Source organism: Podarcis vaucheri, assembly GCF_965113315.1.
Source record: "Podarcis vaucheri genome assembly, chromosome: 8".
In the NCBI taxonomy this organism is placed as follows: domain Eukaryota; kingdom Metazoa; phylum Chordata; class Lepidosauria; order Squamata; family Lacertidae; genus Podarcis; species Podarcis vaucheri.
Window position 1 is genome coordinate 41,123,606 of NC_138766.1, and position 26,517 is coordinate 41,150,122.

General features: G+C 40.3%; 1 protein-coding gene across 1 annotated transcript in view; it reads right to left on the reverse strand.

The window, feature by feature from the left end:
- The window catches only part of DOK6 (docking protein 6), a 174,002-nt gene that overhangs the window by 27,277 nt on the left and 120,208 nt on the right, over positions 1 to 26,517 (reverse strand). The window contains exons 6-7 of the mRNA XM_082235277.1: positions 19,010 to 19,148; positions 8,809 to 8,926 (exon numbers count right to left, since the gene is read on the reverse strand). Coding sequence (XP_082091403.1) covers positions 8,809 to 8,926; positions 19,010 to 19,148 — 257 coding nt within the window. The remainder of the gene's footprint in view (positions 1 to 8,808; positions 8,927 to 19,009; positions 19,149 to 26,517) is intronic.

The following is a 26,517-nucleotide window of genomic DNA, read 5'->3' on the forward strand; positions in this document are numbered from 1 at the left end:
AGGTGCCTTATGATGAAGTTTAGGAAGTACCACTCGATGAGATTTTTATTGTTTATTACTATTAATACACTGTTTGTAGATAGATGGTTGTTACAACTGGCCACCTAGATCTTCTCCTGGAACAGGATGCATACATGTGTTTGGGAGAGAAAGTGAACATTTCTACTAGCTGGAAAAGACAAGAGTTCTAATTTTCATTTCCGGCTGACTATATATGCATCAGTAAACTTAAGAGCTCCCAGTGTTGAAAAATTTCTTTCAGAGAGATAATGGTTCCCTGCTGCCTACGAATCTGAATATTATATTACTGACTTTTAATGCAACAGCATGTGCCAACTCTGTGGGTATTACCCAGACTGTAGCAAATAAATGCTTGGGGCAATTTCATGCTGGGTGACGATATTGGGAAAGGTACCATGAACAGTCAACCATTTCCACAGAGTTTTCCTGATGGTCTCAATAAGACTTTCTACTCAGCATCTATTGTGTAATTTTCTAAATCTCTGTTATTTATTAGCCTTTCACTAGAAGCAAATATAGCTATGTAAGGCAAACACATCCCAGTTTGCTGAAAAACCTTTCATATAGATGACCAGTAGTTTGAGAAGCAATATCCTGCTTTTATTTAAGAATCAAGTCCAGGAGTTCACATGAAGCACCCAGTTCACAACTAATGTTATCTGAATGGTCTGCAACAATTTTCTGTTGTTCATATGTCTCCAGCTCAGATATGTATGAACCAAAGCTCTGGCACAACAATCTCTCTCTGGATCTGGACCCATGTGTACATGGTGCAAGTCAGTTGATTTAATTTGTTCCTGTTGGGGCCAATGAACATGCCATTTACGCTACCAGCTGGAAAGATCACAGCAGTGCAAAAAATGTATTTGAATTTTTTTTACCAGTCTTTTATTTGCATGGCCGTGGTAGTACAAAAACAAAACATGACCATCCTCAGTGTATCCATTTTACTAGCAATGTCCTTTTGAATAATGTAATTAAGTATTTATGAATTAATGAGTGGATCATCATGTGATAATTAAGAGAACTGATTCAGGTTTGCTTAAAAAAAATCAATACAGTTTTGTTTGTTTTTAAAGGATGCCTTGCTAAATACATTGGAAAGTGGAACACAGGCAAAACACAGCACTTCTGTTATGGTATGAAAAAAGAGAAATAAAAAGAAATGCATACAGAGGAGCATGCCTTACAGTGCTATTTCTCAAAACAAAATACTGCTCTGATGAATGGAGAATGAGACAGTTGACAAGACAGATGATAGATTTCCATTTCCTAACCTGAAACAGATCATTTCATCTAGGGCAAATCATCTGGGGCATCAAAAGCTGACTGAGGGATGATGCACCAAGTCTCTCTACAAATAAAAGCCTTGCAAAAACTGCTTAGGTGCTGATTAATTATATATTGGGCATCAGCAGTGGAAAAGGCCTACTAAACCCTGTATGATCCTGCAACATTTCCCCAGAAGCATTGTTGAAGAGGGGGGAAAAGATGGTAGCCAATGGGCAGCCATAGCCCACTCCCAAATATCCCTGGGAATGAACTATCATCATGAACAAGAATACCTATGGCAAGAACATGGAACACCTAGATCTGACTGGTAGTGGCTCACCAGGATTTCAGACAGGGAACATTCTCAGTCCTTTCTGGAGATGCTGGGGATTGCTTTGCTTGCATGCAGAGCAGTCACTCTGCCATTGAGCTTTAGCTTTTGCTCATGGGATCAGAAATAAAAATGTTTCATTTTCAACAGGCTTCTATGGCAATATGGAAAAGCAGAAAACATGGTCAACTAGAGTCATACTTGGTGGGTTTCTATTTTACTTCTTATAGCAGGTACCACCTGTTGATATTATACTTGAAAATGTACCTTAACATAAAACAAAAACAAGTACCTTTGTAATTTAAATTTATATGGAGTAGGAGAAATGCACAATGTTGTTAAGAATTAAATGAAGTATTTTTCTCTTAGGAAAGGAACCAGCCAAGCAAACCAATAAAACATGAACAGAGTTAAACAAGATTTGATAAAAGGTAATCCAATGAAGATACGGTAGAATAACCTCACTTTTATAACAATTCATCTTTAAATAATGTACTCAACTGTATAGCTTGCAATGCACACATAAAAATTCAATTTTGCTTAAATGTGTCATTTATATCTCAGCTCAAACTTGAATAAATGCTCTGCTTCTCAAGACTTTGTGTCACCAAACCTGAGAAATAAGTACAACTATACTTGACAAATATGCTACCTCGCCTACACTCCTAGGTCTTAATTAAATAAATTATAAACATAAAATAATGTTTTCCTAAATCACCCTTAAGCCAAAATACAATATCCTTGTGTGTGCCTTTTGTACTGATGCTGGTTTCCAGGTTACTTAACATATGATAAACAAGACTATAATGATGATGTTCTATTCCTCTGTTCAGAAAATATACTTCTCTCTTGCCCTAGAAATGGGATGGAGATGGAGAGGATGACCAGTTTATTCTGTTTCCTTTCTACTGAATGTGCAGATAAATCCAAGCCCCCTTTTGTGGTTTGGGGGGGGGGAGTTGGATTGGACATAGATACCTTCTTCCCAACTATTCAGGCTAATCCATTAGTGCATCATCATCCCCTTCCACCTGCCAAATGTGAGTGGTGTGGGGAGTGCCACAAGTGATATGCCACTGGCAGCAACCATGGAAGGCCTTAAACAAGGCATTCTGGGGAGAGGGAAGGTCTAGCTGGCTTGAGATCTATTGGATCTGAACAAGGCTGGACTCTGGTTTCAAATTTCAGCAGCACCCTTTGCACGGCCAAAATTTGGCACCCCTGCCTCTCAGCTTCTTTCTACTCAATTTACTGTGTCGTACTTGTGATGCCCTGCAGTGCCCCCTAGACCTGGTGCCCCCACTGCAGTGGAACCAGTCACACTGCCTAAATCTGCCTCTGATCTGAAGCTGGTCACACAACTGTTGTACAATGGCATTAGGCCCAGTTGCTGAACCATCTCCCAACTGGTGCAGCCATGCAAGGCAGGGTTGCTGATGTACCACTAGTGATAGCAGTGTGAGTGTGTGGAGTGGGAGTGGGAATCTAAGGAATCCTTTCTTGTTACTGTTGCTGAAAAGTATATTATATAAGCTGTAAAGTCTCACTCTGCATTTCTGTATCTTACTGTCCTCTGGAATATGTGGAATAGCATTGCCAGACCATGTGAAGCAAAGAAAGACTTTATACAACACATTTTGATTGTGCTGTCTAGTGACAATATTATGATAAGATACCAGGAACTGCATGTAAAAACCTAAAAACAAAAGTCTGCTGGGCCACTAAGTCCAGAATCCTCTTGTTCACTAAGTGGCTAGAGAAACCTGAGGAGACCCCCCCCCAAAAAAAAATATCCTGTGAGGCAAGGGCATGAGATTGAGCAGCTGGAACTCACTCAGCATAGACTATTATGAAAGATGTATTCCCTAAACTTTCACTATGATTTGTCAAGACAAACCAGTTTCATGACTTAAGGCAGGCATAGGCAAACTCGGCCCTCCAGATGTTTTGGGACTACAACTCCCATCATCCCTGACCACTGTTGTAGTCCCAAAACATCTGGAGGGCCGAGTTTGCCTATGCCTGACTTAAGGTTTGGTGTTAACTTGTTTCAAAGAAATCATAGTTACAATCAAAGGTTCAAATGAAATGGCACGCTATGCTCACCTAAGAGTAGAAACAGAAGTATCTGAAGCCTTCCATCCAGGGAGAAGTGGGGTGGGGAAAAGAAAACATGTGCCCATCACAATGAACCATGGTATAGCATAATGCCCAAAAGCAACCATACTGAAACATTTTATATTGTTTCAGAGTCACAGTAGGATGAAGGAATAAATTTAGCAGTTTCTGTGAATATGAACACACAGTGGATATGCCAAAATGATGAATGCCCCTGCAATTCTGTTAACACACTTTAATTTGCAGAGAACTACAGATGCGCAAAGGAAATGCCCACAGGATTAGCCTACACGAGGACTGAACAGAATGACTCAGGCAAGTTTTTTAATGTTTTGTAACGGAATGCTTTTTTTAAAAAAATAAAGAAAAATCCAGTCATGATTTTGCAGCGAGTATTCATTCTGCTTTGTATTTTGTACTTGGGTGAAATCATTAACACCTTATATTTCATTTTATTCAACAGTGAAACTTATATTAACACTTACATGCATTGGTAGCAGATTTCAAAATGATCAATTTCAGAAATAATTACAAAAATACAAGAAAAGGCCTTAGTAATGCAACTAACAGCTTGAAGAGCAGAAATTAAAAACTAAGGGTGTGATCCTAAACATAGATCCACAGGGATGAACAAGTAAGGATGTGGTGGATTTCTAGCTCAGCCAGCAGATTCCCAGCTCACCAAGGTGGTACTGATATACGTCCCCCAACCCTGGCTTAGCCAGAGATACACCAGTGTAACGCCCTCATCCTGTCTCAGCTAGAGCTAAGCCAGCTGAACAGATATTGGCAGAACGTCATAGCATCAGCACTTAAGTAAATATGAGGCAACTAAATTGCCTGGTGGCACTGTTTGCATAAAAAACTTTAAGGCTGGACCTAAAGTATTAATTTCATTAAACATTTCTATTAAGTACAGTGGTACCCCGCAAGACGAATGCATCGCAAGACGGAAAACCCGCAAGACGAAAGGGTTTTCTGTTTTGGAGGCGCTTCGCAAGACGAATTTCCCTATGGGCTTGCATCGCCCATAGGGAAATGCTGGCGGTCGGGAGCAAAGACTTTCGCCCACAGCCGGCCTTCAGAAGAGGACCTCTTCTGAAGGCCGGCGGGGGGCAAAAGTCTTTGCTCCCCCCCGCCTGCCTTCCCCCCCCGCCTGCCCCGGGCGATCTTAAAATGCTGGCGGGCGGGAGCGAAGCGTTCGCTGCCGACCCCCAGCATTTTAAAATCTCCCCCTGTCCCGGGGAGATTTTAAAATGCTGGGGGTCGGGAGCGAAGCGCTGCCGACCCCCAGCATTTTAAAATCTCCCCGTGTCCCGGGGAGGTTTTAAAATGCTGGGGGTCGGGAGCGAAGCGCTGCCGAACCCCAGCATTTTAAAATCTCCCCGTGTCCCGGGAAGGTTTTAAAATGCTGGGGGTCGGCAGCCCGACCCCCAGCATTTTTAAATCTTCCCGAGACACGGGGAGATTTTAAAATGCTGGGGGTCGGCAGCGCTTCGCTCCCGACCCCCAGCATTTTAAAACGCTGTTCCGAAGGGGGGGGGGGAGACACCTGCCCCAGCCGCCCCACTTCGGAAAGCTGTTCCGAAGTGGGGCGGGGGGGCGGGGACACCTGCCCCAGCCGCCCCACTTCGGAAAGCTGTTCCGAATTGGGGAGGGGGGGCGGGGACACCTGCCCCAGCCGCCTCACTTTGGAAAGCTGTTCCGAAGTGGGGAGGGGGGGCGGGGACACCTGCCCCAGCCGCCCCACTTTGGAAAGCTGTTCCGAAGTGGGGAGGGGGGGGGCGGGGACACCTGCCCCAGCCGCCCCACTTCGGAAAGCTGTTCCGAAGTGGGGAGGGGGGGCGGGGACACCTTCTGAAGGCGGGCAGGGGGCGAAAGTCTTTGTCCCCCCTGCCTGCCTTCCCAGGGACTTTTACATCGCCCCGGACAGCGGAGAAGTCCTCCGCTGTCCCAGGGTTTTTTAAAATGCTGGGGGTGGGAATAAAGCCCTTGTCCCCCCCCAGCCTTCAGAAGAGGTCCGGGAACAGACTGTCCCCGGACCTGGTCTGAAGGCGGTTTCCCTAGGAACGCATTAATTGATTTTCAATGCATTCCTATGGGAAACCGTGCATCGCAAGACGAAAAAACCGCAAGACGAAGAGACTTGCGGAACGAATTAATTTCGTCTTGCGAGGCACCACTGTATCAGAGTAAAGGGTTTAAGCTGTACTCTAATCAATACAAATAGCATGAAGGAAATTTGGCTTGGATATCAGGTTTATACTTCATGGCTATGAAGTACTTTATATTTATTTCTCCAAAGAAATCCACATTCTGTTTTATTTTTTCCATTCAAAACATTAAATTTTAGAGTCATTCATTAAGAAAATAGGGGCCAAAGCAGGCTATGGGTGGTAGTTTCCCTTACCCCCATCGACTTTGGCATTCTAAATGATTGCACTGCCATAGAAAGTCAACCAGATTTTAAACACAAAGGGGGAAACTGAATGGCTCTGACAAGTGAGTGGAAAAGCTAGCTAGCTAGCTAGGTAGCAATAGAGAAAGATTATTTCTGCTTATTACTACACTCATTTAAGAAAATAGCATGCAAGCTGGTTAATTATTATTCAAGAGCACCTCAATGATGCATTCAATGTTTGCAGGAAAACTCCTAAACCAGTCTAGAAAAGGCAAGTTAACAGATTCATCCATTGAAAAAAATGTATGCATGCCTATGTATTTCACTTATGCAAACATTTGGGCTGCATTTGAACAATTTCTTGTGCAGAAAAAAAGTTGCAATTACATGATTGATGTAACGGATAATAAAATATCTGGTGTTGGCACATACAAGTGGTGAGCTAGGCCTGTTAGTGTTTCTATGTCATTATGATATATTTATTCACTTCCTTGTGCCAAGACTCTTAAATCCTTTCATCATTAGTTTGAGCTTACACACACACACACACACACACACAGTATGAAAGAGGATTTGTGTATTTTACAGATCAATGGGGCATAGTCCCAGGTAAATATATATATGATTGCAGCCTAAATTATTCATCTTGGCCAATTTTCAAACCAAGGAATCAGCATATCATTCCTCTTCACCAAATGGAAATATTGTTTTATTTCAAATGAGTTGCAGAGAAGAGAAAATGAAACAATTTTACTTGCCTTGATGCTCACATAGAGTGTTTACTTTAGGAGTCTGTTCTAAAAAAATGCAGCCGGTTACATGATCAGTTGAATTCATGGTATAAAACCACATGCTTTACCATACACATACATGCTGTCTTTTGAACAATTTCACAAGCTGGCTACCTGCTGAGGTTAATTTAAGGGAAAAAAATATTTTTCAAAGGGAAACAAACATCCTTTAAAAACAACACTACTACACTATCAAAAACAGTTAAGTACTCCTTTGGGCAACATAACCCATATGTCCTATATTTTCTAAAACCAGTGCCTGGTTTAAAAATAGACTGCATAAACATATCTTCAATATATATATATATATATATATATATATATATATATATATATATATATAATGTTGTTATAGTTCATGTGAATTGAACAAAGAATGTGCATGAACAATAGTGATTTGCCTAGTCACATGAAAGCACACAGAATGTAAACAAATTGACTGATTATATTGAGTATTTCATGAATTGCCAGTAACTGATCATAGTCTCCAAACTGTGTTGCAGAGTGGGTTTTTATCCAATGGTGTTGTTTTTTTAAATATATATATATTACATCCATGTATATTAACAGAGCAAAGTACTAAATTCTGTGTTGATATAACCAATTTGTGAAATTACATGGAAGCTATTATTCTATGAAAGGATTATCTGTGACATTCTCTTTATAACCCTGTGCAGATATAACACTCCTGAATATTTAGCAAACCGTGGGATCATGCACTCCCTTCCTGATTCCTTTTTGGAGCACAGATTCATCAACTGTTAAACGAATCACAACACTGTCATACAGGGCCAAAAGCTTAGGGAGAATTTGGAGACTGCTTTTTAAAAAATTCATCACAAATAAGTAATCATTCACAATGTGCATTTTTAAGCCAGGTTTGAGGACACTGAAGCCTGAGCTGTTCTACCATCAAATCAAATCACCACACCAGAAAGTCATGAACTTGTTATTATTGAAGGAATTATTGATGTTACTGTGTATATAGGGCACCCTTCTTTTGACGAGTTAACCATTTTAATTTAAATAAATCCAGGAAGCAACTGAGAGCAGATTACTGTCCAACCAACACAGTGGTGAATTCAAGATATTTCTTAATGACTTTTCAAGCATTCCTATGAAGAAGAGCCTCAGAGGATGATCTCTGGGCCTGGCTATGCTCATATGGAGAGAAGCAATCCTTGAGGTATTGTGGTCCAGTAGCTGGCTACCACATGCCTCATTCCCAAAGAGTAGCAAGTAAACCTGGAAGAGTTAGCAGTGCTTCTTTTGCCTAGTTGTTTGCAGAAGACCATTCCCACCAGCATGGTTTCTTTATCAGTCAGAGAAAGTGTGCTTTCCAAATGTACAACTCCTGGACTAGCAATAGGCTTTTGTCAAAGATACATCTCCTGCATACAGAACACTCACCTTTCCTTCTGTACTTGACAAGGCACTGCAGTAATTGCTTATTTATTTTTCACTGGGAAATGGCCAAAATGTATGGGGAATGTGCCAGTTTAAACAAAATCAAATCTTTTCTAACTGCAAATTGTTTCCTCTGAGAAATTCCATACAACACTTCCTCATTAGATACCAAGAAGCCACACATTATACATATATTCCGTTTAAAAGCTGAACTGTCAAATTGACTTCTCAACCTATGCAAGATTTCTGGTAATAATATACACCATTAGAAGAAGAAGGTGTGTGTTTATTAAAAAAGTGGTGGGTGGGGAGGAAGCATATCTCACCACCCCTACTGAGCTTGATGACAAGCCTTAGTAATTGAAATGAAGAGAAAGCCGCCAGTGCAGATGAAAGCAATTTGCATGAGTTTTGCTCAATGTGAGAGAAGCTAATGGACATACCATTTTAATATTCAGGCATCTTACCTTGTAAACTGTAGATTTCTCCCACGCTGTTCTGCCTAGTGATATGATGCCAGTATGCACTACGAGGAAGCGAGATTGACTTGGGTAATGTCATAGGTTCAGTCAAACTGGTCTGGAGCTTGAAAGATGAATAAAATGTTATAAATTCTATTGGCCAATTCACATCAGTGTTACATGTTTCAAACCACTATAATCACACACAGTTGTGAATTAAGCACACTTTAGCACAGTTAACTACTTTTAATTGTGTACAGAAGTAATGAAGAGAATCCACTGAAACACAGGAGGAAAGTACATTGAAATATATTTCAGATGAATCCGTATGAAGCTGCTTCCAAAATTGCAAGTGAAATCCTGAGTGGAAGTAAAACACTTTGACAACTCTTTTGGTGTCACAAGAAAAGAACTCCCCGCCCCCATCAGACTTGGTCAGATTTGGGAATAGGGCTGAACAGAACTGGGAACCAGCTGCTCTGAGAGGCAGTGTTCTGTGCAGAGTTCATGGGTTTGCAAGCAGCAATCTCATTAGAAGGTAATGATTCAGAAAAACAGCATTAATTCTCATGTGGCCCCTGTACTGCGGCTATTGTATAATGATTAAAGGACAACAGGGACATGTCAGAAAGGGACATGCAGTACAGCACACTCTGAACATCACAACAATGTGTTCCTTCCCTGCCTTCCCATTTCTGTCCACAGAAAATACTACATTAACGAGTATGGAATTGCTGCAAATTTAGAGATATTCTTGTTGATTTCCCTAGATGATATATTTATAATTACACAAATAATTTCCACAAACAACATACTCCAGAGTGATCCTGTTAGATTCCCATAAAATTACTAGTCTGGAGAAAACAATTTATTTGTAGTTGCAACTCTCTTGCATTACGATATCTGATGCAGCTCCATTCAACACTTCAGCAAAATTGCATGTTGCTTTTTTTTTTTTAACATTTAACCCCCCTTTCCAAATTAAATTCTAACGATGTATTTATCAAAACGAAAAAAAAACAAAAAAACAAAAACATTTCAGTTGTAATCTGAATGACCCTATTTTATTTGAGGCAGAATTCATCAGAGGTCAGGTCATCTCAGTCAAACCAGTTTCTGGATGAGGAATGAGGAATGAAATTAAATAAATCTGACCTGTTTTATTTCTGCATGCTGCTTTTCATTTACTATTTGAAACTGTGGTGTTTTAATATGTTCTACTGCATTTTTAACCCATTTTTAAAGCCATATTTGGAACTTGTTGAAGAGTGAGGTATACACCCATAAAACAAAGAAACAACTATGCTTACTCTGCTAGATCAGACTAAGGGTGAACCACTGCAGGTATAGGGTGGTATATAAATCCAATAAAGCAACAACAGCAACAACAACAATAGCAGCATAGCAGTCTCGCCCTGCTGCCCCTTGCGAACTGGAATGCAGTGGCACAAAGCCTCTGAACTTCAGACCTTTAAGCGGAACCTCATGTCTAAAAGCCACTGGCAGATCAATCCTCCACGGGTTTTTCCAACTCTTAATTCTCTTTTAAAGCTATCTCAGGCGGTGACCATTAGCACACTTTGTGGCCATTAATTCCATATGCATGCACTGGGTGAAGAAGTACTTTATTTTGTCTTAATTACAGACAATCAGCTTCAAGGAATGACCCACAGTTCTAACACAATGGGAGTGGAAGAAGACGTTTTCCTGACCTACAGTACTGGGATACAGTAGCTCAGTCATAAGACTCATAATCTAAGGGTTGTGGGTTTTGAGCCCCATGTTGGGCAGAAGATTCCTGCATTACAGGTGTGGTCCCTTCCAGCTCTGCAATTCTATTCTTCTACATTATTGTCTTTTTCTTTCTCTGGAACTAAGAGTCCCAAACACTCCAGATATCCCTCATAGGGAAGATGCACCAGCAGCAATCACTGCCATTTTGCTTGCCCTTTTCTTTTGCTATTTTTTCAGTTTCAATAATGATCTTTTTCTGAGATGAGTCCACCTCAAATCCACCCCCAATCTGCTCAACAGCTGATCTTGTGAACCTTATTTTTAAAAGAAGGCAGCATGTGTCCTAGGAGCAGCCTGGATGCAGACTTGAACTGGACCACTACTTTTGGTTCAAGCAACCCTGAAAAGTTTCCAATTCTTAAAAAAAGGTAAAGGTACCCCTGCCCGTACGGGCCAGTCTTGCCAGACTCTAGGGTTGTGCGCCCATCTCACTCTATAGGCCGGGGGCCAGCGCTGTCCAGAGACACTTCCGGGTCACGTAGCCAGCGTGACAAGCTGCATCTGGCGAGCCAGCACAGCACACGGAATGCCGTTTACCTTCCCGCTGGTAAGCGGTCCCTATTTATCTACTTGCACCCGGAGGTGCTTTCAAACTGCTAGGTTGGCAGGCGCTGGGACTGAATGACGGGAGCGCACCCCGCCGCGGGGATTCGAACCGCTGACCATGCGATCGGCAAGTCCTAGGCGCTGAGGTTTTACCCACAGCGCCACCCGCGTCCCTTCCATTTCTTACATATGATAAAAATCCAAAAATAAAGTTTTGAAATATATGTCGCCTCTTCATTTTTTAATATTGTATTTTCAGCAAGAAGAAAGATATGCAAACAAGCACAATACACCATTTCTGCCAATGGAAAAAAATGTATCTAATGATGCAGTTTTATGGGTATCAGTTTGTATTTATTTATTGCAAAACGTTTTCACATGGCTTACCTCACTTGCAAGTTTTTATTAGAGTCTGTATTGAGAGGACTGTAAAGTACAGGAGTACTGGGAGTGCAGCTCATGGATGCCCTTTGGGTTTCACTTCAAATGAGTAAAAAGTACCTCAACCTCCAGTGCGGCTTTTGAAGTTTTAAGAGCTGCATTTTTCTCTGGGAAAAAGGCTATTTGATCTCACACATTATCTAAATGTTATGTGAGATCAAAAGACCTTTTTCTAAGAAAGAAAAACAAAATCTTCTAAGAACCTTCAAAAGAAGCTGCGGAAGACTTTATCTTGAGAAAGAGGGAATTATGTCTCAGAACCAGATCTGACCAGCAACAATTCCCTGCCCTATTAAGTTAGCCTAGACTAGTTACACGTATTTACACAATGGGTTTTGGTTTACACACAAAAACATAACAGCACGGTACTGGACAGGAAATGCTGGAACTAATGCTTGAGTTGTTACTTTTTGTTTTGGTGTAGTTATGCTGTCAGATATACTGTTGCTGTGGCATACTTCTGACAACATGAGTTGTGGAAGAATGCCATTGTACATTAAGATCTAGACACAATATATATATATGGAAGAGCTTGCATATGGCCTGGAATGTGCCTGCCTAAATGCCTCAGTTGCCTCTCACAAACACATGTAGACTAGAAATACACCTGAAACAAGGCTAGAGTTCAACTGTAGAAATATTGGAATAAAAATAGTTTCTTAACAGTCAAACAAATAAACAAACAAATCAAAAGTGAGCATATTGAGCTTTCCTAGGCATTGGTTCATTTATTTCCAGTGCTTTGTGTCTAATGAGTTCTAGTGAAATTTATTGCAATCTTTTGCTGCTCCATTTTTATAACTGCATTTTATAACATCTAGGCATATCTGCCTATTTCTTCAGCTTGCACCATTTATATGAAATGAAATGACAGATTCATGTTGTCTTAAAAAGTAGCCCAGTACTGCAGTTGTGTCAGCCAAATATATTTCACCATGGCCTAATCCAAACCTGAATTCAACCTCAGGAAGATATACTTCTCCATCCCCCTTTCCCATATGGAAAGTGATTGTCATGGCTCTAAATATTATTCAAGCACAACATTGATGACTTTGATAAATACTCCCTCTGCCCTTGTCACCTGCCATCCCCTTCCTCCTAACCTTATGCACACAAACTCCAACTCTCTTATATATAGCATTCTGAGATAGTTGTATGCTGTTGTTAAGATATACTGGAAAACATGGTAGTTCTATGAAACCTTCATTAGCCAGTGATCCTTGTACTTGTACTTGTCAGTTATGAAAACATGGAAGGCATTAGATAAAGTAGGGAAGAGAGATATGTCCTCTCTCATCCTATCACTGCTGCTACCACTAGAGCAAAAATGGACAAAAAGGCAGGGCAGAATAGAAGCTTTGTGAGAAATTCTGGGCTTTTTCTGCTTCTCCCACTGCTTCCCCCCAGGGAAATCGGAGCAAATGCCAGTTAGGTTCCAATTGACATTTTGCTCCAATTTCCCTGGGGGAAAGAGTGGGTTTTCCTGGGTAAAGTGGTGTGACAAGTGGAAAACTGCTCAGATCCATGCTTTCTAGGCATGGGACAAATGGAAGAGTGGGCGAGCCCTCAGGGAGTGGATGTGTGAGGCGGTATTGCATTTGAAAGATTGAGTTTGGCAGAAAGTTCAGCTTTGAAAGTCTTATTCTAAGCCTGAGCAGTGGGTGTTTGGCAATCACTGATTCAAACCCTGGTTTAGACAGGAGTCATGATTAGCATCAGTGCAGAAAGAACTTAGTTATTCAGAGAAGGAAACCAGAAAACCCATGCCACAGAAAAAGGGAAGATAAAAGTCATTTTTCATTTGCATACCTATCTACAGTATCCCCCTGCTGGCTCAGGGTGAGAACTTCAGTACATAACACTATGTACCTGGCTCCCATTTGCATATGACAGATTCCACTGACTTGTAACTGGCCACAGAAATAATGTTTGCACATTGGACTTTGACTGTCTTTAGTTCAATGAAGTGCATCTTCAATATTCTGAACATAGGTTCCATGAGCTTTATGAAGAAATCCTGATTAATTGAATGGCGCTTTAATGCATTCTGCTGTTTTTATTGTAATGAGGGGAAAGTTTTCTGTCTGGACAAGTGACAGTTGGTTTAACTGTCACCGAGGGAACTTAACTGAGAGCTGAGGTGGGGTTGGAGATTGGACTCTCAGTATGCAAAAGGAGAATAGAAAATATGCATTTTCTGATATGTGGTTGCAAGTTTAGAATATTCAGTTAGACACTGTGGTTGGCTGAGGCTGAACTAGAGGTGCCAGAATGGAACATATAGTTGAGTGCTGGTCGAACAGGAGTCAGTCCATGCTTGTTAGGGAGTCTATGTTGGTTGGTGCTTAGTGCTTATGGCGGATAGTCACAAGAAGACAGGAGAAGAAGAGGATCTGAAAAGAATGCAGGGTGGCTTGGTGGCCAGTTCAGGTTAAAGAGACAAAGGGAAAACCTTTGTATAAGCACCAAGGGACAAGAAGTGAGAGGCAGTTTGGAATGTGAGGCTCTGATGTCTGGAAGGAGAACCAGATGTATATTCTAACAAAATCAGGCCTGCACTTCAATAGGTTAGTAAGGGTTGAAACTTCAAAAAGAGTCCTTGTTGAGGCCTAATTGGAGTGGAGCAAATAAGGTCATCTGGCAAAAGAGTTTTAATAGGTTAACGAACTGCTTCTGAAAAACTGTCTTAGTAAAATAAATTCTATTTAAAGTGACAGTATAATGTTAATTAATTGTATACTTTTAAAGAAACAGTACTATATTAAAGAAACTACATAAGCTTGGGAGTGGAAGTTGGCAAAATGAGTTAGAAATACCTGCCTTCCCTTGCCATGGCTTTTAATAATGGATACACCATATTATTGCCCTAAATTTTACACCTACATGGTGAAATAATTAAGTCCTTTTCAGTCCATAGATGTTAGGCTAGTATATGCTTCTTAAAAGGAACATTGCTCGTTTTTTAATTTTACAATCCTTATAACAGTGTCATTGTGCCATTCTGTTTCAGAATAAAAGATGTACCTGGAACCATGGAGAGAACCACTTCACACATGTTTTCTTTCCCACAAATTATGTAGTACACATAGACAAGAGTTGGGCATTTATGGAGAACATTGCAGAAATTATCTGATAGCAGATTTTACAGGGGGAAAACAGCAGGCTTCCTTTCAAACCTAACATTACTACAATTTCTGCTATTATTCCACACAACAGGAACAAAGCCAGTTACAAAGAAGACAACTATGAGGAAAAGGAAGAGATAGAGAGAGAAGTTAAGAGCTCATGCTATCTTGTCAATGTGATTCCATCTGAATTACAAACTGTGCAATGGGACTGCCCTCTCAGCCACTCCATCTCATTGGAAACTTGCCCTTTAGCCACTTATATGGAAATGGATTCTGACAGTGTGAATGCTTGCTGGAACAAACATCTTTCATTACAAGCCAGTCATGAAGTTAACTGAGGAGATACAAACATAAAAGTTGCAGTATGGGGTGACAGTGACAAATATTCACTCCCCATATAATCTATTCTTCTCTTACAACGGACTTGTTTATTTTGTTGGTCTATTTAAACAGGACAATCCAATGCATGTCTTTTCAGCCCCATTGAGTTCAATGTACCTGATTCCCAGAGTATAGGATTGTAGTCTAAATATCCAGGGCTTTATATATATATATATATATTTTGGGGGGATTGAGCATATTCAGAGAGCATTATTGAGCATGTTCAGAGAGCATCATTGAGCATGTTCAGAGAGCATTAACTCTAGTCAGCTTCAAATCTTCAAAGAGAAGGAGAAAGGGCTTCAAGGCAGGCCTATGTTTCCTGAAAATATAATCATCTTAGCCCAGTGCTTTCCCTAGTGGCTCCTTCAGTTTTTATCACATCAGGAGGAAGCCTTAGGTCAGAAATAGGGAACACAGAACAAGTGTGTTCCATGCAGCTTTCTACTGTAGCACAAAAGACACTTTTGCATTGCCTGAAACCCTCACTAAGGATCTCAGCCTCCATTTAAAATAAATTAATCTGCAGTTCATGTAATTGGGATAGGAAACCTAAAGACAAGACACTAAAACATCAGATGAGCTAACAAACCAGAGAATAGATTGTCTGCACTCCCAATTGCTCGACTCAACTGTCATTTAAATAAATAAATAAAAATTATTCACCAAATTACACAAAAACTGACAACTGAACATAAAGATAAACCTAGGAAATAAAAAACCCATATACTGTTGATAAATAAATACCGAGTATAATTGGGCCACAACTGTGGCCCTGGTTCAAAGGTAAAACAAATGAATTGCATTCTGCCATTATAACCCAAAGAGACGCAGGTGGCGCTGTGGGTAAAACCTCAGCGCCTAGGACTTGCCGATCATATGGTCGGCAGTTCGAATCCCCGCGGCGGGGTGCGCTCCCGCCATTCGATCCCAGCTCCTGCCAACCTAGCAGTTCGAAAGCACCCTCGGGTGCAAGTAGATAAATAGGAACCGCTTACCAGCAGGAAGGTAAACGGCGTTACGTGTGCTGCGCTGGCTTGCCAGATGCAGCTTGTCACGCTGGCCACGTGACCCGGAAGTGTCTGCGGACTGCGCTGGCTCCCGGCCTATAGAGTGAGATGAGTGCACAACCCTACAGTCTGGCAAGACTGGCCCGTATGGGCAGGGGTACCTTTACCTTTACCTTTATTATAACCCAAAATCCTAGGGTGAAGGAGGTTTATCTTTAATGTCAGATTGTTTAGAATTCCATTTACTTATAAACCACCTCCATGCTTTTCTAAACTTGCTAGCCTTTCTTTACATAGATGTAACATGTAATTTTATTCATAATACTGAGATTCCATACTTTTAAAAAGAACATTATTTCAGTCCTGGTGCATCCTAGGTTTCCCCACAATTAATGTGAATATCCTTACAAATATGAACAAGACAAGTTACTAATGTTAAGTTTGAGTTGTTGGGATATCTAACCCACAGGAAAAGGACTCAAGGTACGATAAAACACTTCATCCATTTTAAACTAAAAACAGAGTACAGTGGTACCTCAGTTTACGAATTTAATCCATTCAAGAAGTCCGTTCTTAAACTGAAACCATTCTTAAACCGAGGTGTGCTCTCCCTAATGAGGCCTCCCGCCACCGGTGCCCTTCCATTGTTTGGATTTCATTCTTAGAGCGAGGTAAAGGTTTTGCGGAGTTCATAAACGGAATCGTTCGTAAACAGGACTGTTCTTAAACCGAGGTACCACTGTATATATGATCAAAGCTGTATCACCCCCACCATTTCACCAACTGTCAAAAGAAAAACACATCATCTGTGGCTTGGAATCCATTACAAACCTGCACATTTTGTATTAAAAATAGCACTATCTGGATGTGAGTTCCTTTCATACAATTCATATCACATGAGAGAGATAAAGGATAACCATGCTAGACTCTTCCCTCTGTCACATCAGCATCCCACTCCTGCTGCCTATCATATGTTGGAGATTAGCATCTGCAGTAGGGAGCCTGTTCACCTTACATAGTCTTTGCACAAGATTTAGAACTGCAAATCCTGTGTGTGTGTGGTGGGCTGTCTATGTGAATACAAGAGGCCCTCAATGCACACATTTGCCCTCCAATAAAAGGTGGGTGGTAGGTATGGACAAACGCTGAAGATGCAAATGCTAACTTGAACTACATGACTCACAGTAGGTTTCTAGAGTGCCCATACTTCATCCTTTCAGAGCATATTTTCCAACATTGTGGAGTTCAGAAATATATTAAAGCTCAGCTAAAAGCAGGCAAGTGTAGATCTTTAAAGGTGCTGGGCAAAACATTTTACTTGAAACAGAACTCTTCTGGTGAGAAGAGTTAAATATTGTAAGTAAGTGAACTTGAAATCAGTGTTTGAGATATATTATCCTTCTATCACGGTCCTTTTAAATAATATCCTAAAATGAAAAAGGAAAACTAAAATAAATCAAATGTATTGAGAATATTGACTGTCCCCTAAACAGGCTCTTCCTTTGAACATCTTGTTGCCTAAAAATTAATGCACTCAGTTCAAGTTAGTGGGAAGGAAAATGCCTGTGTGAGTCAACCATAGAAACATTGCATGTTCTCAATTTGCTGCAAGGCTGCCTGTTGCACAAAAGAAAGTGGCCTAAGCAAAGGACAAAGTGATTTAGAATGCTATGATGGAAATTCTTCATAACTTCAAAGTTTTCCCCATAATAATATGCTCTCAAAATGTGTGTTTTTTTAAAAAATGAATAAAAACCAGAGTTTGTTCATGTGTATATTAACAGTCAAATATTTACGTTGCTAAACAAGGTAAGTTTTTTTAAAAAGGGGGGTGAAGATTGTCTTGTGGCACCTAGGCAAATGTAGTCTTCTGACCACTGTACGATGATATTTATTAACCTTTATGATGCCATTATAATAAGTTTCATTGGTTTTGCTTCTTTAAAGACAGGCCTGATCTATCAAACAGAAGAGCATATACTGGAATTCTTGAGAGCAAATATTGTTCATGGCATAACATCACTGGCCATGCTCCAGAAAAGAGCACATCTTGTTCCTTTAAAAAAAGATCATGCCACAATCCAACTACTATTTAAACTTGGGTAGCTTCAAAAGCAGCTTGCAATGTGGCATGGTTAATGTTTAGCATTAGGGAAAAGAGGATGTATTCAGGAAAAAAAACACCTTGATGGGTGTTCCATCTACCTATCAGGGCTAACTCCATGTATTACCATATTTTTCGCCCCATAGGACGCACCGGCCCATAGGATGCATCAAGTTTTTTGGGGGGGAAATAAAGAAAAAAAATTATTCCCCCCCAGGCGCTTGTGGGGTAGGCAGCGGGGAGAAGCGCTCTTCTCCCCGCCGCCCGCCTTGAGATCAGGTCCGGGGACAGCCTGGAGACGCGCTGCGTCTCCCTGCTGTCCCCGGAGTGGTGGGGCAGGCAGCGGGGAGAAGCGCTCTTCTCCCCGCCTTCAGCCTCCAAACCACTTCGGGAGACAGTGGGATGGCAGCGTTCCGCCTCCCTCTGTCCCCCGACCTTGTGGGGCTGGCGCTGGGGCTCTCCTGAAGCCTGGAGAGCGAGAGGGGTCAGTGCGCACCAACCCCTCTCGCTCTCCAGGCTTCAGTGAAAGCCTGCATTCACCCCATAGGACGCACCCACATTTCCCCTTCATTTTTGGAGGGGAAAAAATGTGTCCTATAGTGCGAAAAATACGGTAAATATAGACTCTGAGGGAACATATAACCTAAAATAACTAATGTCATAATCCATTTTTCAGTATCATGTTAATGTATCTATGGGTATTAAGTTTCTTAAAGAAGTCTGATTTTGTTTTTATTAATTTCACAATTATTCCCTTCCTAATGCAGCAAATGCCTTTTGCAATATTGGAGTGAGATCCTTACCCGTGCTTTTTGTTCCATCTCCATCATCAATCTTTCATGTTGTTCAGCTATTGCCAGCGTTGCAGAATGGACTTTCTGATAGATCATCTCGCCTTCCCTTGTTTGAAAGGTGAACAGCCCTTCTCCTGTGTCGCACATCCTAGAAAAAGTTCTAAATTAATTTATTTATTTGATAACGCCTTGATAAAATAAACATGCATAGTTGGGTTCTTCTGGTATTCATATTGCTAATGAATTATTATGGTAATGGGTGCACAGTATTATTCTGTCAATAGACCAATGGATTTATAATGACATAGGCAAAATTTAGTCTTGACATTAAAGCTGCTTTGAGAACCTTAAATCCATGCATTTAACTTGTGCACATTCGGCTTTACATGTGTGGCAAAAATAAAGATAAAAAATTAAAAGGGACAGAAAAATAAAGTCTGTGGTCTTTATGTCACCCTCAAAGAGACAACACCCTGTGGTCTTTCCTTTTTAGTAGCAACCTTGCTGAAGGTGTGCCTGCTGCCTAAGGCAGCATTCCTGTTATGTTCCTGGCCAAGGAAGATGATACAGTTAGGCAGGGGCTGATGATAACCCTACAAGGAGGCAGCAGAGTCACTGTAAAAGGCCACAGAGTATGGGCAAACATATGTCAGAGTTCATCTCTTTATTTGTCTGGGTTGATGTTCTTGCTCTCCCACTGGAGGTCTGATGCTGGAACTAGTTCTTTAAGGTTCAGGCATCCACCATTTTATGCCCTGGCCAACAAAAACGATGCTATCAGCTACAGATTGCTGTAAAACTGTTGAGTCAGGTGGGCAGTCCAGGATAACAGTTTCAAACATCAGAATTATCTGTCTTTTGCCTGGAAGAGTTTGCATATTTTTTAAAAAAGGAGATCAAGTTCTACTTCCAGCCTACTTTCACTTGCTTTTCATATTGAATTTCAGCTTCTCCCATGGGCAAAGACCAGATCATTCACCCCACTCAGTTTCAGAGTGACCAGCTTCCTATATTACCATATTTATAGAACAGGGATGGCACATGTGCCAGATTGTTGGCCCCTGTATATATATATATTTAAAAATGCAATTGGCTCATTCACTTGAGTCAAGGAAGGAAGGAATGAATAGGAAATGGTAGCTGCCACAGTGACTGTGAAAAGTGTATTTGAAGATTGCTGTCTGTAAGTGCAACTGTGTTTAGACAATCATACCTTATCTTAGTCAACCCATATACGCATCCGAAATTTGCCCATGTACACTGCCTGTCCCTTCCTCTGTTCATGCTAACCATGATTAAACTGGAAAAACTCTAATTACTCATAGTTTGGGTAAGATTTAAGTTGCCACAAAAACTCAGGTTAGCATAGATTTAGCAGAGGAAAGCTTTGTGGCCCCAGTCCATTTGCCTGCATGTTCTCCATTGGCATGTGAAAGAATTTTCCAAGTCCCATTATGTCATCGAGCACCCAAAATAAAAAAGTTCCAGTTGGAATTTTCCCACTTACACTGTTGTGGAAATACAATTATACCAGTGCGATACGGCTACAGTGATAGGAAAAAAGCCAGGAGCTATACAAGCAAAACAATTTTCAAAAAACAAAACAAAACAAAAACACCAAACAGCAAAGAGCACTGCGGCTGTGCTGGTAGGGTGAGATAGTCAATAAAGAAAAGGTTAAAGCACATAAAAGTTCACAATAAAAGCTTGCAAAGGTTAACAAGTAAAGATGAGAGTGAAGCCAACCAAAGTTGAGCAGGAAATGCAATTAATCAAAGCAGCATATCTTGACAGCAGACAAGCCCTATAGGTGAAAAAAAGGTCATAGAAAAAGTAGAGACGACCTGTAAATCAGCGATGACACAGAACAAAGATTAACAACAGGAAGAACATGGAGTAAGTAAAGGGCAATGAAGAGAACACACAGATCTAAGTAGTTCAGTGTCTGGTCTGTTCTAAAAGGTGTGATATAGTCATTCTCAGCTGCCTCCAATCCATTAAACTCAAGAAGTACTTGACAAGGTCCAAAAGTTCTACTACTTCACAGGAGGGTTCTGTCCATGTGATACACATTTGAAATTTCCAAGAAAGATTAAAAACATGTATCTTGGATTCAGGAGTGAACTCACTAGTAAATATTGGTCCTGCTTTTGTGACTCGATGTGTTGCTCATAATCATTAGTTTGTGGACTTCAGTATATGAATTCCTCTTGCTTTGAAGTTCATTGGGCCGAAGTTGACAGAGGCAATAGTTAAAGAGGTGGGGGGGGGGACCATTGGAAGCTGGTTTCACAGCTATTCTATTTGTTCAAAACTATGATTCTTAGGGTTTATGGAACTAACAATATAACCCCCTTTTTAGGTGATGAAGAGTCAGGAAAAACTCAGAAAAGTTCAATTGTACTTGTCTGGAGCAACCATTCCTAATCTTGAGTACTCCTGGTTATATATGTTGTGGGCTTATTTATTTATCTGTTACTCAATAGGAAGGTTCTTCTGTCTTGCTTACTTTCTGTTGTTAGTGTTCCAGAAAAATATGATGCTGCTCTCAGGGATAAAATCCAGTTTCTACAGTCTTTCTTTGTAAGTTCATAGTAACAGTAGACCAACCCTCCCACTCCAAACACAAGCAGGGCTTGGGTGTTTTTCACAAAGCTGGGAAGTGACACAAACGCTTTCCATCCTGAATGAGGAATGTTCAAAGGGGCATTTCACAACAACAACCTGCTGGTACACATGGGTCACCTAGTGCACTTTACAGGATACTATACATAAAGCAATGTGTAAAAAGACTTTTCCTTTTCACTGGGGTAAGGCATTCCATGTCTGGTAGTTTCATCTTCACATCACTCCTCCTCTATCCATGCAAAACAGAAATTTTAAAATATACTTATTATATAAAATAACAATTTATGGCCCCATGTTTTAATAATGGTTTTATCTACTGTTGTTATTTTAACAGTTATGGGCTTATTCTATAGATTTATTTTGAAGGGTTAGCTACATAACCTAAAGTTATACTAAGAAAGTTTTCATGAGACAGATGTTAGCCAATTTGAAATGACATTTCCCAATCTGGTTTTTAGAGGGCAGATGCTAACCTTTAAACCTCCCCTCTGGATAAGCTGAAAACTATGCCAACTTGGCAGGTTTCTTGAATCCCTCACAGAAATATCAACTGAAGATGGAAAAGAAACCAATAAGGAGGATACCAATACAGTAAGGAGAGGATGTGAAGTACAATATTAAGATGCGGACATAGGAGCTAATCTTTGTATGGGTATATTTGTTTTCATGATGGATACATGTCATGCTTGTGGCTAATATCGCTCTATATTTTGCACTTACTTCTTCTAAAACAGCATGTCATATACCACATAATGCCCCCTGCCCTCCCATAACCTGGCCAGCTCAGAAATGGCACTTGCATACTACTGATCTGTCCGGCAGCACAGTGTGAACTTCAAAACTCAATGGCCAGCTGGTCCTCAGCCTTCACAGTTCTATCTGGAAAAGAGCCACAAGAGATTTCCCTCCCCTCAGCACTGTAATTACTGAGGAGATCACTAGACAGCCACCATAGAAGTGCCTTCAAATTCACTGGTGCTCTGCTTGGGCTACACAACACTACACTACAGGCTTGGTCAGGAACAAAGTTCAGCTTAGGTCAAAACAGATCAGAGCCATGTGTCACTTCTGTGCTGACCAGTCTCCCTTCAGTCTTTCTAGCACTGTGGAGAGAGACACCCCGGGAAGCCTCTGAATTATTTCAAAGGTCTCTGAAATTATGGAAGTGTTGAAAGATCTCTCAGCTCAGATGTGGTGCACAACTCTGCAGGGAGTATTGTGCTATTTGTACTATTCCCCCAATAGGAATAGTATTGACTGTGGAGGTAGATACAGCATGCTTATGAACAAATTAAGTATTCAGAGAGCCCACCAACTTCAAAACATGAAGTTTACCTTAAAAACACAACACCTTTGCAATAAAACATGAACATAGACTGAGGAGTGCTTCCCCCTCCAACCATCAGGTATTCATTAAGAAACCATATTAAACTTATCTATATTACATGCTGCACTGAATAATAATATAAACACACAAACAAAAGCAGGCTGGTGAAGCTAATTATCTATACAGTTTTAATGATGCACCCACCTTTTCCAAAGATGGAAGCAGTGGAGCAAACTAACATGTTGTCAGATAATTAATCCTCGAGAATTATAAAACCCAGTGCAATGGAATGAATTATACATATTATTTAGCACACCTTGCCTGGCTTTAGTGCTTCTGCTTAACAAAGGCAAAATAACAGTACACACGCACAAATTCAGGAGTCATAATGGCATATTCCAAAATCTGAGCTTCTTTCCTATGTTAGAGCAATCATTTATTAAGTTTATATTAGTCTTAAAATATTGTATTATTTGGACAAGAAAAAAGTTATCCTTGTTACCTTCTTATCCTCACCATAAATATGACAATTACATTCCTTCAAAAATGAAGAGAATCTCATGATAATAAATAAAATACTTAACTACCTCCAATGTTACAACTTCAAATAGGAAATAAAACCATCCTAGGATGGTTAAGAACCATAGTGATGTTTTTATTATATTTTTAGATTTGCCATAAGCTGCCCAGAGTGGCTGGGGAAACCCAGCCAAATGGGTGGGGTATTGTTAAAATTATTATTCATACATATGATAACACCAGGCAAACAGTTCCATGTCTACCACATTGTAGGGTTCCTCAAAAGTTCAACATGTAAGGAAGCAAAAAACAGGGATTTCACCTATACCAGATATCAAGCCAGAACAAGTGATGAGATTTGCTTCTTGGGTGAATTTAATTTATTTCATTTCATAAAATTTATACACTGCTTGATTGTAAAAAAAACAAACAAACCCTCAAAGCAGTTTACAAAAAAAGATAAAACAATAGAATTATCAAGAAAAAATTACAATACAAAAATTTAAAATACCAAACAGGTTAAAAATCAGATCAACTTTCTAAGCATCATCTTTCTAAGCATCTAGGCAGGCTTGTTTAAACAATAATGTCTTTAGCAGGCACTGAAAAGATTAGAGTGAAGGCGCCTGCTTGATATCTGCCACACTAAACGATCAGGTTCTTACAAATGAGGAACGTGTATTATGTGGCACCTGTAGCAGTGCCAATTCCACTGATCGAAGTGGTTGAGTGGGAACATGCGAGGTAAGGTGATTTCATAGGTAAGATAGTCCCAAATTGTTAAGATACTAATAGCAACACATTGAACTTGAATTTATGCACAAAACAAAGCTCATATGACTCCATTTCCACACAGAAAGGGAAATGACAGTGAGCATTCGTTTTATAAGGGCCTCAGACCCAAACAGCAAATTTAAGAGGGTCTAGGCTGACACCACCCATTCATGCCAGACAGTGAATCCACTAAGCCAAAGTAACACATTTTTTCTGAGCTTTGGCATGTTCCTGTATCCTTTGGTAGTTATTTGGTCCTACCTCCTGGCTTGTCCTTTTATCCTCACTCTCCTGCCCAGGCATAATTACTTGGCTTCAGATCAATTATCACAAGTTGCAATCTGTTTGTGACCTGGTTGTAACCTGTGGCCCTACAGACCAGAGCATGGCCATATGCTAGGGCAGAATTTAGCTTAACTTGAACGCTAAATTTTCTCTGTAGGATTGTAGGAGGAAATGTGGTAAATATGATAACACAGCAAGTTTAAAAGTGAACATACTGCATCAAATGTTTATGGTACTGAAATGACATCTTTAGTTCTTGGTCCACCTTGGGGAAAAAGTTGTGATTATCTTTTCCCATTACTTATATTTTTCATCTGTTCCAGTTTCTTTTTTTGCTGTACTATATATGTTGTACTCCTTTCCACTCCTTTTTCTTTACAAGGCAAAAGAAACCAATTTATCTATTTATATTTATTTTTAACATTTCTAACCATCAGAACATGATAACAGTGAGGAGTACAACCACTTATCTAGATATATCATTAGTCTTCTGTGGATGTGCTGCCTAGGGTAAATGGAAATAGCAATCGTTTAAAAACTTCCCTATATATTATGCCATCTGTGCTATCAGATATCAGCAGCTGTCTGACTTTCAAGAGTGGCAACCTCAAGATACTGACTGCACACAGCAGAAGATGGATGCCCACGGAGAGTCTCTCAATCCTTTTATGTCATGCATAAACTTACCATTCAACCTGCCCTACCTTTAGCCATGGCTCTAATTCCCAAAGCAGCTGATCACAGCAGGGCCCTAACAGTCTCACGACCCTGGTTTTGCAGTCTAGGTCTTTAGGTCCCTAAGGGCCAGTTAAGGAAGTCAGCCAGCACTGTCTGCTCATTCCTCTAGTTTTTCCACCTAGCAGATGCCAACCATATGGGGTATTCTGCAGGGGACAGAGGGAGGGAAATACTAGGACTGATGTTAACTGAAGAACTATGCACAAATTATCCCAAATGGATATACATATAACATCACACATTTACAACCACCTGAAAGCAGTATCATTACCTCCAAACCAAGCTCTGAACCACTGAAATGAAATAATATCAAGCTTCCCTGTCATGAAATGGAACAGAAAATGTTTGGGCATGCGTGTCATCAAAACAAGGTGCGTCAACATCACGACTGCAAATGTTGAATCAAAGCCCCATATTCAAGAGTTTACCTGACAAACATTCATAGCAGCAATTGATACAGTGCTGTTAAATAAGACTTTGAAATTTTACTTCTTGCCATTTACTGTTACTTTAAAACCATACAGTTAAATTATTGCAAGTTTACCAATCCAACTCCCTGCTCCAAAGCTTGATCCTCCCTGCATTTCTCTCTACAGTATTCCAATTTATTTTACATTGCAAGCGAAGTGTATGAGCAAACATTGTTTTCTATACCAAGGTGATTCAAGGAAATGACCTAAGCCAATATGGCAACAAATGAAAATAAACAATCTCAATCGGATCCAGGAAACATTTGTTTTTAATATAGCAAAGAGACCTTGAATGTAAAGCAAATTACACTCAACAAACCTCAAAATAAAGATGTTAATTCAGTCTTTCTCTCCAAAGCCTAATGCTGAGCAAGACAGGCTCATTATTTCAACCCTCATTTATCCTGGATGCCAACAACCAACAGTTTCACAAAACCTACTACATTTATATACATATAAGGAGGTCCCTTCTGAAGACTAAAAAAGTCCCCATGCTCACATATGTCTCCTCTGCCTCTTTTCACACATTGATTCTGGAGCTTAAGAAGGATTGTGTATTACTCCTAAATGTTATCCCTTGAGCTAATGCCACATTTTGCTTTAATGGTAAAACAGAAGGGTTATTCTAATCTTTGCTTATCTGTCTGCACTACCTAAAACTATTACTTTATACAGTTTACCATAGTTGGCAATCCACAGCAAGAAACATACAATAGCCACACACACACACACACACACACACACACACACCCCATAATCAGGGCCAAGCTAAATCT